The 16,752-nt window shown below is 39.3% G+C and overlaps 1 protein-coding gene across 1 annotated transcript; it reads left to right on the top strand.

The window, feature by feature from the left end:
- The first annotated feature begins 5,701 nt into the window (after positions 1–5,701).
- On the top strand, positions 5,702–16,688 carry LOC121368574 (proton myo-inositol cotransporter-like). Its single transcript, XM_041493313.1, has 9 exons — positions 5,702–6,116; positions 9,956–10,115; positions 10,504–10,709; positions 11,454–11,559; positions 12,405–12,565; positions 12,920–13,058; positions 13,801–14,036; positions 14,731–14,883; positions 16,450–16,688. Exons 1-9 carry the CDS (start codon positions 5,702–5,704, stop codon positions 16,686–16,688), a joined length of 1,815 nt encoding a protein of 604 aa, XP_041349247.1.
- The last annotated feature ends 64 nt before the right edge of the window (positions 16,689–16,752 follow it).

Raw genomic sequence — 16,752 nt, 5'->3', positions numbered from 1 at the left:
TTTGTTATGGGTGAACGGCGGTTGCTCATCAAAAATATTTGTCATATATGGTCACCCTACTTTTCTTCAGCAAATGACACCAATTCTTGGATCTAAATATACTCTTCAAAAAAAGAAGCGCAAAAGGGTACAAATGGGTTATAACTCCGATTTTATGTTTCCTACCGGTTCATGCTTTGTGAATATAAGGTCATTGCATGTCCCAAACACATTCCCACGGTTACATTCGATAAAACGCAGCTACTGTACAATAAAGTTCCAAAATGTGAATATTCGCAAAAACGCAGCCACGTGCAAACCATGTCACCACTGCACGTGCGTTGTCTGCACGTGCAACATGAACACCGACAGTATAAAAGTGCAGGGTGTTCGCTTGCCTGGCCTCTGTATCTGGCCGACAGTTGACAATCCAGGACATGCCACGTCTCAGTGAACCGCAGAGAAACAATGCCATCGGCCGACTAGACGCAGGCGAATCCAGAACGGCCGTTGCCAGGGCATTCCATGTGTCCCCAAGCACCATCTCCAGACTGTGGGACCGTTACCAGCAACATGGATCAACACGTGACCTCCCTAGATCCGGTCGACCACGGGTCACTACCACCGGGCAGGACCGCTACATCCGGGTACGCCACCTTCGGGAACGATTGACTACTGCCACCTCCACAGCCGCAGCAATACCAGGTTTGCGCAGGATATCCGACCAGACCGTACGGAACCGCCTACGTGAGGTAGGAATTCGTGCCAGACGTCCAGTTCGAGGTGTCATCTTAACACCACAACACCGTCGACTCCGACTGCAGTGGTGCCAGATTCATCGACAATGGCCTCAACTGCGATGGAGACAGGTGTGGTTCAGTGACGAGTCCCGATTTCTGCTCCGACGTCATGATGGAAGATGTCGCGTGTATAGGCGTCGTGGTGAACGTTATGCGGCAAACTGCGTGCAGGAAGTGGACAGATTCGGCGGGGGTAGTGTCATGGTGTGGGCAGCCATCTCACACACTGGCAGAACTGACCTGGTCCACGTGCAGGGCAACCTGAATGCACAGGGCTACATTGACCAGATCCTCCGGCCACACATCGTTCCAGTTATGGCCAACGCCAACGCAGTGTTCCAACATGACAACGCCAGGCCTCACACAGCACGTCTCACAACGGCTTTCCTACAGAACAACAACATTAATGTCCTTCCCTTGGCCATCGATATCACCGGATTTGAACCCAATTGAGCATCTATGGGACGAGTTGGACCGACGCCTCCGACAGCGACAACCACAGCCCCAGACCCTGCCCGAGCTGGCAGCAGCCTTGCAGGCCGAGTGGGCCACCATCCCCCGGGACGTCATCCGTACTCTGGTTGCTTCAATGGGCAGGCGGTGCCAGGCAGTTGTCAACACACGCGGAGGCCACACCCGGTATTGACTCCAGATGACCTTGACCTTGGTGGTGTGTCCTATCACTTACTCACAATGGACTAGAGTGAATTGTGAACAATCCTGCAACATTTGGTAATTATCGGACTCACCATTCAATAATTAAATCAATTCTCCAAATGTTACGACAATGTGGTTTTGCGTTTCTTCTTTTGAAGAGTATATATCTACCTTTAAAACTGAAAAAAGTTTAATTTTTAATCTTTGAAAACCAGCTGGAATAAAACTTGGTACACATTATCCGGGAAAACGCAAAGGCGTTCTAGCAACAGTTCCATAAGTAGGTGCATGCAGCATGATAGGGTTACAAAAAAACTCCAAAACCCCCCCACCAAAAAAACAAACAAACCCACACACACACAAAAAAAAAAAAACCCCGCATTTTAAAACGTACTACATCGAACTGCTTCGCCACTAGTGCAAGGCGCACATTAAGTGAATATCTTTCTACGTTCATTTCGGACTTCGAAGTACTTCATTCTGTATTGGACAAAATGTTTGATTCGTGACAAAAGCCCCGTTCACATGAGCAACATTTAAACCTATGAGTAAATATACTTATCATGCAACCATGCTTCTTGTGACCTGATAACCCCTACCTGATAATTAGAAGTGTTATTAGGTCACCAGGAAATGAGTTGTGCGCATGACGAATGTTTGCTAATTTTTCAGGTAGGTCGTTTTCTCATTTTTCAAACATCCATTTTTCAATTCTCCATTATTCGCTACCATTCGGAACTATATAGCTAGCGTTTTGAATTAAACATTTTGAAACAAAAAAGCAAGTAGCTTTCTGCAAAGAATGTCTACACTGGAACATCGTCTGTCGTCACAGTAGATATTCAGGTCACACATAAACCTGAGTTTATTTTCCCAGAATAAGCAACAATTAATTGTAATGTTGTGACACATAATGTTGTGAAATATAATCAAAGTATTTTATTTAAAATTTGTAAAATGCTTTCGGGCACCTGTTATTGTCCGACTTCCGGTAGTAGTTTCTAAACGATAAAACTAATCATTTCAATACCGCTTTCGAACTCCAAAACCAGATGTACGCCCTCTCAATGCATTCGGCTCCGCCAGTGCACAAATTCAATTACTCAGTCTATCGTGGCACACACACGCACACGCATTTTCGATCATCATGTAATGTATTTATGGCTGGTTTATTTTAAGTTCAAAAAGGGAAATTAAAATGGAACAAGATTAGTTGTCTATAAATATTTATTACGCGAGAAATGACATACTGTCATCGAAAAGCTTTTTCATTTCATAAAATAAACTATTTATTGAGTTTGATCAAACTAGGGATGTTTCTCTGAATACGAGTATGTCGTGTAATGGGCTTTCTCAGGGTGAAAAAAGCATTCCCTGTGAAACAGATCAATATTGTTATACAGCTTGTCATGAACTGAATAATATTGGCAAAATATGATCTGTGCCATTTATTATCATCTGGTGTTTCTTGTTAAGAACGGAAGAGATAGGAATGGTTGTTTAACGACATCCTAGCACTTTGTTGAATCAGCGGTTGTTTGGTGTCAAACGTACATCATCTGGACAGAAATCCACTGTCGTTTTGATTCGTGACATGGTCGGGATCTAGCCCAGTAGGTAGAGCGCTCGCCTGAGGAATAATCAAACTGGAGTCGTATGATCAAATCACCTCTGGAACCATTCTCTGATCAAATTGGATTTCTCCCCGTCCCGACTAGTGAACCAGTCCATTACTGGTATATTAAAGGTGAGGTGTGTGCTGTCCTCAATACAAATAAAGATTCCTCTAAAACTGTATGACATAATAATCAAATGTTTGACATTCAATAGTCGATGATTAATAAATCAATGAGCTCTAGAGGTGTTAAACAAAAACAAACTTTTAACTTGATTCGCAACAGAGCAATGTCATGCTTTTTCCGTCGTATTATATCGATAATGCCACATTTCATTTCAATTTACTTTAATCCAAATATTCAGTCATCCTGAAGAAGTGAGATCTTACTCTCATCTCAACCTACCATTTTCCGTTATTTGATCCGAGCAAAGCAGCGCTGGTATGAACTTTAGTATAATTTAATGCATTCAGAATGACTGTTCACACTGGAAGGTCAAGTGACTATAAAATCGTATTGGCTCATGTCAGATCTACTATCGGAGAGTAAATGGATATTGTGTTCAACTACCGGAAAAATTTAAGCAATCAAATATCAGTAACCTGAGCTACCAGAGCTCTGTTCAAGACTAAGACATAATTAAGTTAATCGCTAGAAAAAGAGAAGCTAGTATAGTGGCCCCGGTAAGATGTACACTGGACTGGAACCGGTTGTAAGGTACGAACTCAGTAGCTATCAGTGATGATCTCGATGGTCTGTAATCACTACCACAGATCGATCTGTGTTCTACCACCAAGCTAAATAATATTCCTTCATACCGTGAAAGCCTGTTCACAACGAAATGATTTTCAAAATGTTTTATGCAGGCATTCCGTCATCTCCAGGATTTAATTTGTACGTCAAATATCCTTTAGAATACTTCAGAGCCTATATTTATAAACGTTTTAAATTCAGACTAAGTCTCCATAATTTAGCATAGGCCACAAAATACTAAAATAGCCCATGTCTCTTCAGATAATCCATTGTGTTTTAGGAATATGAATTTAATTTTTAATTTTTAAGGTTATGCCAAAGTGCCAATTGTATCAAATATGATGGCTACTGATGCTTCGCAGGTTTTTTGTTACTGATGTTAACAATTTTGATTAATTATGAAATGGGTGCTTTAAAAGTTACCGTTGAACCACTCACACTTCTTCTGAAACAGTATATATATATATATATATATATATATATATATATATATATATATATATATATATATATATATATATATATATTGGTGCATCAGTACTTATATGCTTATGTTTACGAATGTATTGATATAAGATCAGGCTAGAGGACAATGCCACCAGAAAGTTGATGCATGCATACCATGTATTCAAGAGTCAAGGATATTGTCAATCGGCCCATGCATTGTAATCAAATGAGGCTAGTGGAATATCGCTCAATCACTGGACGATCACTGTAAAAACAAAACAATCGAGAGAAGAGCAAACAATTCAGTATGGAGTGTACACTTGTAATCACTCTCACAGATAAAAAAAGTAAAGTTTGTTTTATTTAACGACGCCACTAGAGCACATTGATTTTTAATCTTATCATCGGCTATTGGACGTCAAACATATGGTCATTCTGACACTGTTTTTAGAGGAAACCCGCTGTCGCCACATAGGCTACTCTTCTTTACGACAGGCAGCAAGGGATCTTTTATTTGCGCTTCCCACAGGCAGGATAGCACAAACCATGGCCTTTGTTGAACCAGTTATGGATCACTGGTCGGTGCAAGTGGTTTACACCTACCCATTGAGCCTTGCGGAGCACTCACTCAGGGTTTGGAGTCGGTATCTGGATTAAAAATCCCATGCCTCGACTGGGATCCGAACCCAGTACCTACCAGCCTGTAGACCGATGGCCTGCCACGACGCCACCGAGGCCGGTTTCTCACAGATAAGGTGGGAGATAAGTCTTAACACTTCCAATGTTCATACTAGTCGCTACAGCTACGCATACACCCGTGCTTATTTCACGTACACGTTCGACAAGAGTGGCATTCGCACACTAACACTGTCTGACAACAGAGGCAGCGCTGTGTTGACGGGTCATTAGAACTATATCCACATTCCATTTTCATATCAGAATTCTAGCCCAGAACTTAACGCATGTATACAAACCACTGTTTTCTATCTTTCTTTTTTTATCTATACGTCGTCGGTTACTAAGGACATATGATGTTCAGTAATTCGTTCGTGTACGCTCTTTGCGGTGATGTATGTAGCTGTTTTATTGCTGATACAGAATGTTTTCTTTACACTTAATAAAGCCATCATTTGTTGGCGATATTTAACTTGCTGTTTTATTGTTGGTGCAACAGAACCGTACGCCCAAAGCCGTAATTCGGCATTTTAAGATAAGTACAATTTTATAATCAAAAGTTAAGTATAAATTTAGATAACGTATATTGACGATATCTTTTCTGATTATTCATATGCTTCTTTGGACACTCATATATTAGCAAATAGTATTTGAAATATTATTTCTTCAACGTATTTTATTCTTGGATGATTACTGTGTGTATTCTAAGCGAAGGGGATTGACAGCTGCCGCAATTTACCATTGGTACCAGAGTAAGCTTAGGCAACGATCATCATGGAAGCGAAAGATCGCCACAATAAAGGGGGCAATGGTGATACGATGAACTCGAACTCAAACATCATAACAAATCCAAAAGAGGAAAATACCATATTTGTGTATTTCCTGTCATGCTTCGCGACTATTGGAGGTCTGATATTTGGATACGACACAGGAATCGTGTCCGGTGCCATGCTGCTAATAAAACCTTTCTTCGACTTGAACACAATATGGACAGAGATAATAGTTAGTGGCACCATCGGTGCGGCCGCGCTGTTTTCTCTTGTAGCTGGTTTCACCACGGATTTCTTTGGCCGAAAGAAAACCATCATGGCTGCCAGTTTTGTGTTTACGGGAGGAGCTATTCTCATGGCGCTTTCACCATCCAAAGAGATCTTGCTGGTGGGCAGGATAATTGTGGGGATGGGTATAGGTGAGTTTATATGGTGATATTAATGTGTGTTGTCACTGGCAAAGGAATAGATAAATATTACCACTAGACTACTAGACTAGGTGCGGATTCGGAGGGCGGGTATAGGACGTACAACCCCACCCCCGTTTGTTTTGGAAATATTATTTTCAATTTAGATAGCATGATTTTAAACAAAATCGGTCATTGTAATTGTTTAGATAGCATGATTTTAAACAAAATCGGTCATTGTAATTGTTTTTCCACGATTCCTGTCTTAGCAAAATATGAGGAAAACATATTGGTAATTAAAAGTAGTAATTGTAAGAACATATTGGATTATTTCTCGTTCCAGCCCGTGCACCACGACTGGTGTATCAAAGGCCGTGGTATGTGTAGGATGGTGCATATAAAAGATCCGTTGCTACTGATCGAAAAATATAGCGGGTTTTCTCTCTGAGACTATATGTTTGACATCCAATATAGCCGATGATTAATAAATCAATGTGCTCTAGTGGTGTCGTTAAACAAAACACTTTTTAAAAACATGGTTTGGATTTGAAAGCGTTACGTAATTGTTGAACGGCGCCGTATTATATGTATGCATATATTTTGTAATGGCCACACCTCGATAAATTACTATTAGTTTAATTCAGTGTTAGTGTTACAGCGTATTGTGGTACTAGCTAGTGTATGTCAGTGAAAAACAGTCTAGAATCGCTAAGTAATTTGCAAAGTGCATCTGACAAAAATAGGAGGAGGATGGGACGGACTAAACATCGTTCGCTGTATTGTTAGTGATGCTTTTGATAGGCGTTTTAGTAATAGACAAAGTAACTATACGGCAATGATTCATCACATTTACTGATATACTTCGCCAGTTTTCTTGCATGTGGTATTTTATTTTTTTCTTCAGAATCGTCGGTGTGCATTGTAGAGTTACTTTCTTACTTTGACAGCTGCCGCTATATTACTATATAAAATAGTAAAAGAAATTACAAGGACAGGTCAAAGAAGCGTTAAGCAAAAGGGTTATAAATATAATTTATGAATTTTAACCATCAATAAACATAATTGACATAAACACAATGACAAAAAATAGTGTTCAGATTTTATATTTGCGATGAATTAGGAAATTCGTGTAATTTGTCACTTATTTTGATCGGTAACATTGTATTGTCGTCAACTGTAAAACCATTTTTTCCGTGACAGCGTTAGTTCAAAGTAATTTAACATAGATTTGTAAGCAACATAGATACTAAAATATATTACGTTTCGAATGTTGACCCATTTTAGTTGCACTAGCTGATGTTAATTTAAAACCAAATAATTTAAGTGGCATTAGGAAACGGGACGGTCCATAATGTTTTGCACGGTAATGTATCGAATGTATTTTCTAAAAATATATCAACACGATCCCGATCATAAGGTATTTACGAAAATAAGATTAATTAGCCTTTTTCTGCATTTATCGCAGATCTGTTACCCATTTACTCCGATGTTTGGTTTTTTAACGCGATTTCACTTCCGTTTTGATATTTCGACAAAATTTTCTGTCTTACATATGGGACTCAGTCTGTTTAGGTTATTTTACCTTGTCATAAGCGCTCGCTGGCGCTCTCTATAAAAAGATTTCTTGCGTTATTTTGCCGTTTACGTGACGTCACCCAATGTTAATATCTGCTCAAACTGTAGAAGTCACGTGGTCATGGAGAGAGAGAGAGAGAGAGAGAGAGAGAGAGAGAGAGAGAGAGAGAGAGAGAGATAAAGATAATGAGAGAAAGACAGACCGACATAGACAGAGATAGTGATGTGTGTGTGAGAGAGAGAGAGAGAGAGAGAGAGAGAGAGAGAGAGAGAGAGAGAGAGAGAGATAATGAGAGAAAGACAGACCGACATAGACAGATAGTGATGTGTGTGTGTGTGTGTGTGTGTGAGAGAGAGAGAGAGAGAGAGAGAGAGAGAGAGAGAGAGAGAGAGAGAGAGAGAGAGAGAATGAGAAAGGCAGGCACAGATAGATATTGTGTGTGTGTGTGTGTGTGAGAGAGAGAGAGAGAGAGAGAGAGAGAGAGAGAGAGAGAGAGAGAGAGAGAGTTAAAAAAGCTAGAGGAACCCCGCTTCTACCATAAAGCAAACACGTTGTGAAAAGTAGCAAGATATCTTCTATACACATCCCCAAAAGCAGGACAGTACATACACCGGCCTTTGGGGTATCAGTCGTGGTGAACGAGTCTGCCGACAGCGATCGATCCTGCAAAACCGCTGGCCCACAATATTGCAAAATAACTCTCTTGTATGAAAAAATATATACGTAACACCCAGAATGCGAACCTGTGTCAAAGTATCTCTAAATGGTTTTCACGGAATAATTGCCACAAACAGGCGCAGATCCAGTAGGAGGGTACTGGGGATGTGCACGTCCTCCCCCGAACTCAAAGTTCCATGAAAATCGTCTATACATAATGCATATTAGTGTACTTAGGAATACTGTAGGTGAACGTTTTGAACGTAGTAAAATAAAATGCTTTGTTTAACGACTAGAAAGGAAAAGTTTTATTTAACGACGCACTCAACACATTTTATTTACGGTTATATGGCGTCAGACATATGGTTGAGGACCACACAGATATTGAGGAAGGAAACCCGATGTCGCCACTTCATGGGCTACTCTTTTCGATTAGCAGCAAGGGATCTTTTATATGTACCATCCCACAGACAGGGTAGTACATACCACGGCCTTTGATATACCAGTCGGGAATCGATCCCAAACGTCCCGTTCCTTTGAACGTAGTACTTAATGTAAACTCTCCCTAGAATAATTCTGCATCCGCTTTTGTATCTATATAGCTTCAAACGAACGCGATCATGCATTATATTCTTTTCGTAAAGATGGTGAAAATAACAGAACATTTAATTCGTAGGATATCCAAAGGTAAAACTGATACAGAATGACTTGGAAACATTGACTTTTAACACAACAGGAGTTCGCGTGTTTGTGAACAAATCATGTTTTCTGTACAAAGAGGGGAACATATATTAAACCATATAATTTTGAGCACAAAACAAGAAATTTATAACTCGTTTCTCTAACAACGCACCTTTGTTTACCCAAGCGATTGCCTTGATGAAATAATATTATATTACTTTCCGGTGGTAATAACGCCATTCGTTATTTATGATAACACACACACACACACACACACACACACACACACACACACACGAATAACACACGTGTATGGTATCATACATATACGCGTGTTATCAATTTAAAGACATATACGACTGGCTGCTCGTAGATGACCCGGTCGATACAGCCATACCATCCAGTGAAATTGACTGCACTGTGATGCATACGTTAACCTGAAACATACGATACTGCGAGCGCACTGGTGGTAAATATGGTTTAGTTGGAAAAGACGTTTATAATTTTAAAGCTGGTTTTTGAGAATATATAATATATATATTACCTTACAACTCGTTGTTTAAAAGCGCATCAAATTCGCTCTTTAAATATGTTTTAAAACAACTTGTTTTAAGATAAGTGTACAACGGATACTCATGTGGTACTGTTTATAAAAAAAACCTTGTTTCAACAATAAACATGCTTTAAGATATATTTATTTTATGCACATGATTTGTATTCATATTAACTAAAATATATTTCAGTGTCACCCAGGTTTTTCATTTTCTAATTCATATAATAATGATTTTGCCTACTTTTCCTTCTGTTTTGCATGTATTTATGTACTCTCTCTCTCTCTCTCTCTCTCTCTCTCTCTCTCTCTCTCTCTCTCTCTCTCTCTCTCTCTCTCTCTCTCTCTCTCTCTCTCTCTCTCTCTCTCATATTTTATTTTATTTAGGATTTGCCTCCATGACAGTTCCGATGTATGTAGCGGAAGTTGCGCCAGCTCAGATCAGAGGTCGTCTGGTGACTTTGAATCAGCTTTTCATCACCATTGGTATCGTCATCTCGGCACTCATTGCTGGGGGATTCAGTGAAATGAAACCAGACGGCTGGAGGTAGACACACGTTATTACTGATGAGAAACAATATCCACATTAATGAAATATAGCAAAACACTTGTGCTGCAAAAAGGAAAATTAATCTAATGCATCTGTTGTGAAACGTCAAATTCATTTTAGCGGCATATATAGATTAGACTTAAAATAATATACATTCCACGTGCACGCACGCGCGCGCGCGCACACACACACATGTAGTAGTAGGAATCTGGTGAAGCGACAAAGAAAAATATCCATCGAAATGATACAAATCAAAATTGTTTTAGTCAGAACATAAATATAAAATTAAAGAGATTAGACATCCCACCTTTATTGTAAGCCTAACTAACCACTGTCAGTCTACACCGGCTCTACATTCATGACGTCATTCGTGTTTTATACGCAGGTATATGCTTGGGTTAGCAGGCGTACCTTCACTGATCCAGTTCTGTGGATTTTTCTTCCTCCCTGAAAGTCCTCGCTGGCTTGTGAGCAAGGGACGAGATGTCGAGGCGCGTGCCGTGCTCGTGAAGATACGTGGAACCGATGACGTCACGAGAGAACTCTACGACATAAGAACAGCCATAAATCGTGATAAGCAATTAGATCAGGGTAAACAAGTTAAAGAAGTAGCAAGTTGTATTAGAAAACAGGCGCGTGTGCAGGAACGTATGCAGGGAGGGGTCTAGACTGTTTATGGGTGGGGGGGGGGGGGTTGATGTCCAGTAATGCTCCTCCGGGAAATATATTGAAAAAAAAACAAAAAAGAAAATTTGTTAGAGCAGGAGAGGGTTTAATCCTCCGAAGACCTCCCCTCTACACACGTGCCTGAGAAAGCAATAAAAACCATAAAAACCATTATAGCTTCTCTGTACAAGACAATAAAATGAGTACAAAATGATATTTCGAAAACTATTTGATAATGTGACATATTTGCAGAGCCGTAGCTAGGATTTTTTGTTTGGGGGGGGGGGGGGATGGGGGGGGGCAACTGAGTAGTTAATAGACTAAAACTCCTTAAACAGTTAAGAGAATTTTCTTTAAGTTTCTATAATGCTTTCAGGATTTCAGGAACTGCCCCCCCCCCCCCTTGCCCCCCTGCTAGCTACGGCCCTGATTTGTAAAGATGTACATGTATGGATTTATAATATTCGAGTACGCAAAGTTTTATTCTGGGTAAAAGTATGTGAATATTTTGTGCAAGAGGTAACATAAACATTATTTGATATTGGGGATTGTGACATCCATATATGACCACTGGGGTTTTGGGATGGTTTGCTGTTCATTCAACATTGTCATCTTACAATCCTCGGCTACGCCATTGTGTTTTTGTTGCATGTGCGTGTTTTGTTGTAGGTTGCGTTCTGGGTAAAGTGTGCGACACTCCACACGTGATGAAGGCGCTCTTCGTTGGATCAGGACTGCAGCTCTTTCAGCAGCTCTGTGGGATAAACACCGTCATGTAAGAACTACATCCGCAACAAAAAATAAATATTACATTCAAAATGGAATCCATGTTCAAGGAGTCGATTACAATTTTCAGTTTTATTGGACATGGCCAAGCGAACTGTAAAGGCCAACATCATTTGTCAGAATATTCCATCACTTTACATTGACGTAAATTGTTGATCAATAATTATGGCATGTACTCATAGGCGTACGGGCTCCCATTTTGGTGGAGGGGGGGGGGGGGGGGGGGGGGGGGGGGCAGGCTGGTTTGTGTTAATTCATATTATCATTACTATCAAAAAGCTATATAGGGTTTCAAACGAATCACTACGCATTTTTACATGGATTACAACTAATGTTGAGGGTAGAGTGATTGAAATACATGGTAAAAAGGTCTCAGGTTTGCACATTTTGCCCGAATATCTGTATAATTTTTGCTCGAATTTGAGGTTTTGATCCTGCCCCCACCCCCTTATCTCGTACGCTTATGCACGTACTGTTACATCTAGGGATATTAATAATATCCCCAAAACAACTATACTATACTATTTTTGATCAATGTTTTGTCTTAATAAATTAGTATATTAAACATGATCGGGCAGAATTTACAAAACCTGTTTATGTTTTGCACGCGTGTAACTACATATATAATACATTTTATCAGTGCTTAAACACCTACTTTTAAGAAAAACAGGCTTCATAAATTCGGACCATGTTACTATTCGAGTATTTTAATGTTATATTTTATATTGTATGGCCTTGTGTACAAACAGCATCTGTTATTTCTTGTTCAAATACTTTCATCAGTTGAATGCACACGTTTCAAAGTTCAGTTGCCCACTTGGTCTACTATTTCAGTTACTACAGCGCGTCTATTATCAAAATGTCGGGATTTCCGGTTGATTATGCAATCTGGCTGGTTATGGTTCCAAACACGGTCAACTTTCTTTCAACGTTCATTGGTCTTTGGGCCGTAGAAAGATTCGGTCGTAAACGGTTGACCGTAATTAGTTTTGCAGGTGAGTCCATTCTGAATCAGCATTAAATGGACTAAGTAGAAAAGCCAGCAAACCCCCCCCCCCCAAAAAAAAACAACAACAAAAAAAAACAACAAAAACAACACAACAACAACAAAAACAACAACAACAAAAAAACAAAAACAAAAACAACACAAAAAATTCCCACAAAAAAACAAACAAACCCACCACAAAAAAAGAAAAACACAAACAAAAAAACACAAACAAAAAACACCACCACCAAAAAACCACCACCACTCGGCAACAAAATACAAAAACAAAAAAACAAATAAAAAAACAAACAAAAAACAAGCTCTCTTGTTCAAATTATTTGTCCTTTCCATTGTTAATTTTCAGGCGTGATTATGTCCCTTGCCGTTTTAGCAATCGGTTTTCAGCTGTCTGCGATATATTCGCCTGAAATTAACGGTAACATCACGGAAACCTACGACGGAAATGGAACGGTCATCACCGATAGTTGCTACGTCAAATATACGTTAGTGTTTGTTTGTTTTTTTCTCTCTTTCTTTGTTTGTTTCTTTCTACCTCTGTCTCTTTCACATTTCTTTTTTTCTTCTTCTTTTATTCTTTCCATTAATTTCAATAATACATGAAATATACTTCCTTGAAATCAATTTTGAAATGTAGGCTAATATCAAGTTTGCATTTCTTCACTGGATTGGGGGATGTAGCCCAGAGGTAAAGAGTTCGCCTGATGCGCGGTCAGGTTATGATCGATCCCCGTCAGTGGGCCCATTGGACTATTTCTCGTTCCAGCCAGTGCACAACGACTGGTATATCAATGGCCGTGGTTAGTGCTATCCTGTCTGTAAGATGGTGTATATAAAATATTCGTAGCTACTAATGGAAAAAATTTAAACTATACGTCAAAATTTCCAAATGTTTGACACCCAATAGCGGATGGTTAATAAATCAATATGCGTTCTAGTACGTCCTGCCTCTGCGGGGAAATTACGGCCTACGACTTCGCTAGCCAGTGACGATTTTAACTACTAATAACGGGCTGAAAGTTTCAAACAATGGCCCCAGGTACTAGACTAGTAACCACATGTTTGATAATTACAAGACATTGCAATCTGTAAGCCTACATTATAATAAACACTGCTTTCAATAATTACCAAATTATGAAACTTAAAAATCCTTATTTACAGGTGGTTTTTATAGTCAAGTTTAACTGTTCACAATAAACGTCATTGTCAGATGTACTATTATTGCAGCGTCTGCAATGATTGCATCAAAGACAGTCGCTGCGGCTTCTGTTACGACGACATTGCTAATGGAACGTGTCTACAGGCGCAACCCAGCCACAAAGAGGAACGAGCGCAGTATGGCCGCTGCAACGCAACTGACGTTTCCGCTACCGGCATGCACTGGGCCCAAGGGTACTGTCCAACAGACTATTCCTGGATGGCTATTCTAGGGCTGGCTCTGTTTGTCATTAGTTTTGCACCAGGTATGTGACTGTGTAAATAATCAAGTTTAAATTTTTTTTAAAACATTTTGCCTCCTTGTGTAAAACGTTCTGTATCTGAACGACAAAACTATTTATGTATTCGAAATTGTATTTCTGCCTAAAGCAGCGTTTAAAGGATAAATTGACATATTTCTGACTGGTTCCGTAAATCACTGCCAGGTGCTTCGTCTGTGGTATGACTGTCTCTCCCCAGGATGATATGCCATTCCGATTTCGTGTTTAGGAAGACTTCCACTGCCACGGCTACCCCCCCCCCCCCAACACACACACACACACAAAGAGAAAGAGAAAGAATTTAGATGCGTTATTGGTTTTGTCGTTTTTAGTTCATATGGCACAGCCAGAAACTAATTATATGATGAATACTACAAAAAGTCAGCAGGCCACTCTATGTACTTCAAAAGATCAAAATAATTTATTTCATATATATATATATATATATATATATATATGAATCATACAAAATTGCATGCATTTGACAACATAATAAGTACATATAATGGTTACATCAGATATATAATAAGAGTGTTTATTGTTGTCAACAGTTCATTTCTTGGCGTCGTTTCAAATTTGTCATTAATAGAGTTAGCCTAACAGTGAACATTACATATGTCTAGGTATGTTTACCTTTTACACTCTTAACCTTACGATGCGCGTTTTACATCTAATGCAGGTTTGGGACCAATGCCATGGACCATAAACTCTGAAATCTACCCTTTGTGGGCGCGTGGGACGTGCATTGCCATGGCAACGGCTGTTAACTGGATTTTTAACCTTGTAGTGTCCTTCAGTTTTCTCACATTGACAGAAACAATCACAACATACGGTAAGTAATTACGGGTGTATTAAGACAGGGATTTGGAAATCTCGTTTAAAATCCGTAACGGTGTAACGATACGGTGATACAGTATCGCATTCCGATATGAGGTCCACGATACGATGTGTCGATATAGGACAGCTGTATCGCGTTACGTAAGCTATATACGTCTTAAAGACATTGGCCTTAGTTTCTGTGATACATACGTTTTGTTGGTTTCCATAAAATGAATTTTAAATTACCATAATGACAATTAAAAACACTCTGGAATTGATAATTAAATTTTCAGCAAGATGTTGTAGTATGTAATTTAGTGATAAAAATGATATAAAAGCAGAACATATTTTTCACTGCCGACCTCAATGTATAGCAACCCACATATCGCGATACGTACAGTATCGCGACATACCAGTTCGTTAGATCTCGCCGTACGCATATAGACAGTATAAACGCCTGTTGAAGAGAATTTGTTTTAGGGGGAGAGAAGTAAGACATAAATATAACTAATGATTTACACATACAGTATATTAAAAATGACGCCCTGAAAGTTACTGGTGGTATTTTAAATGTATCACTGTCTTTCCTTTTAATACTGGGTGGTCAAAGTCTGTAGTTTGGCTTTTAAACAAAAAATATCGGGTAGCTGCAAACAATAATAGATTGTTGATATTCCTGTATACTATTAAAGCTGATGTTTGCAGGCCTACATACGTCTTTCGAAGCTAACACATACAGTATCTTATTTCCGATTCAGTGTTCTGATCAAGTCTCGGCTACCAATTCTCGCAAATAAGGTAATTCGGCACATCTAAAAGTCATTCTCGATAGTCATAAGCGTACCCCCCCTCCCCCCTCCCCCCCGTCTCGTACGCTTATGCGTAGGAGCAAAATCTGAAATTCGGGCAAACATTATACCAAAATTCAGGAAAAAAGTGCCAACTTGAGACGTTTTTATCATGCATTTCCATCATTCTACCATCAAAATTAGTTGTAATCCATGTAAAAATACGTAGTGATTCGTTTGTAACCCTACATAGCTGTTTGGCAGTAAGCTAATATGAATAAATGTTGTAATCCAGATTCGGGCATTTTTGTTTAATTCTGACAAAACCTGTTTGCACACACCCCACCCCCACCCCTACAAAAAATGGGAGCCCATACACCTATGTGAACAGTTTGCCGTGTTGACGCCACTTATTCTCCACAATATACAACTCTGTTCAGTCAATAGTTCATAATATGTTTGTAATTATTTATCTATAACTAGCTGTCGCCTTCCCACTTTAGATCAAGTGTTAAAATAATCACATTATGTTCAAATTGCGTTAATTTAAAACATGTTAATGCATCGTTAAACAAACAGTTGGTGCATGTTCACATAGTTATTAAAAAACGTATAATTAGCTTGACTGAAAACATATTTTATTGCACAAACAACAAAAGGATTGGACAAAAGTTTGTCAACTTATTATGCCCTCTCCTATGTAATTAGTAACACCTATGATATCACTTTTCGATATCACACCCTGATTTTAACCATCTATACAATGTACCACTAATTGTATTGTTTTTCAGGTACGTTTTGGCTGTTTGCATGTATTTGTTTAGTTGGGATGATCTTCACGTTGATCTTCGTGCCCGAGACGAAGAACAAGACTCTGGAAGAAGTCCAGTTACTGTTCATGACAAAGACGGCCCGCGAGAGTCAGCAGGCGCTCAGTGTGTACGATGTGGAGGTGTCCGGAGTAGACAATGTCGCTCACAATGATGTGGCTCACAATAATGTCCACAAGTCGGAAGATACCAGAATGTAACATGTAATATACTAGTATATAAAACAAAAGAGTTTTGCAATTTGGTACCACTGCATTCAGTGAC

This window comes from Gigantopelta aegis, chromosome 3 (assembly GCF_016097555.1).
Source record: "Gigantopelta aegis isolate Gae_Host chromosome 3, Gae_host_genome, whole genome shotgun sequence".
In the NCBI taxonomy this organism is placed as follows: Eukaryota; Metazoa; Mollusca; class Gastropoda; order Neomphalida; family Peltospiridae; genus Gigantopelta; species Gigantopelta aegis.
Note: the sequence above shows the minus strand (reverse complement) of the source record. Positions and strands in the feature narration are given on the sequence as shown.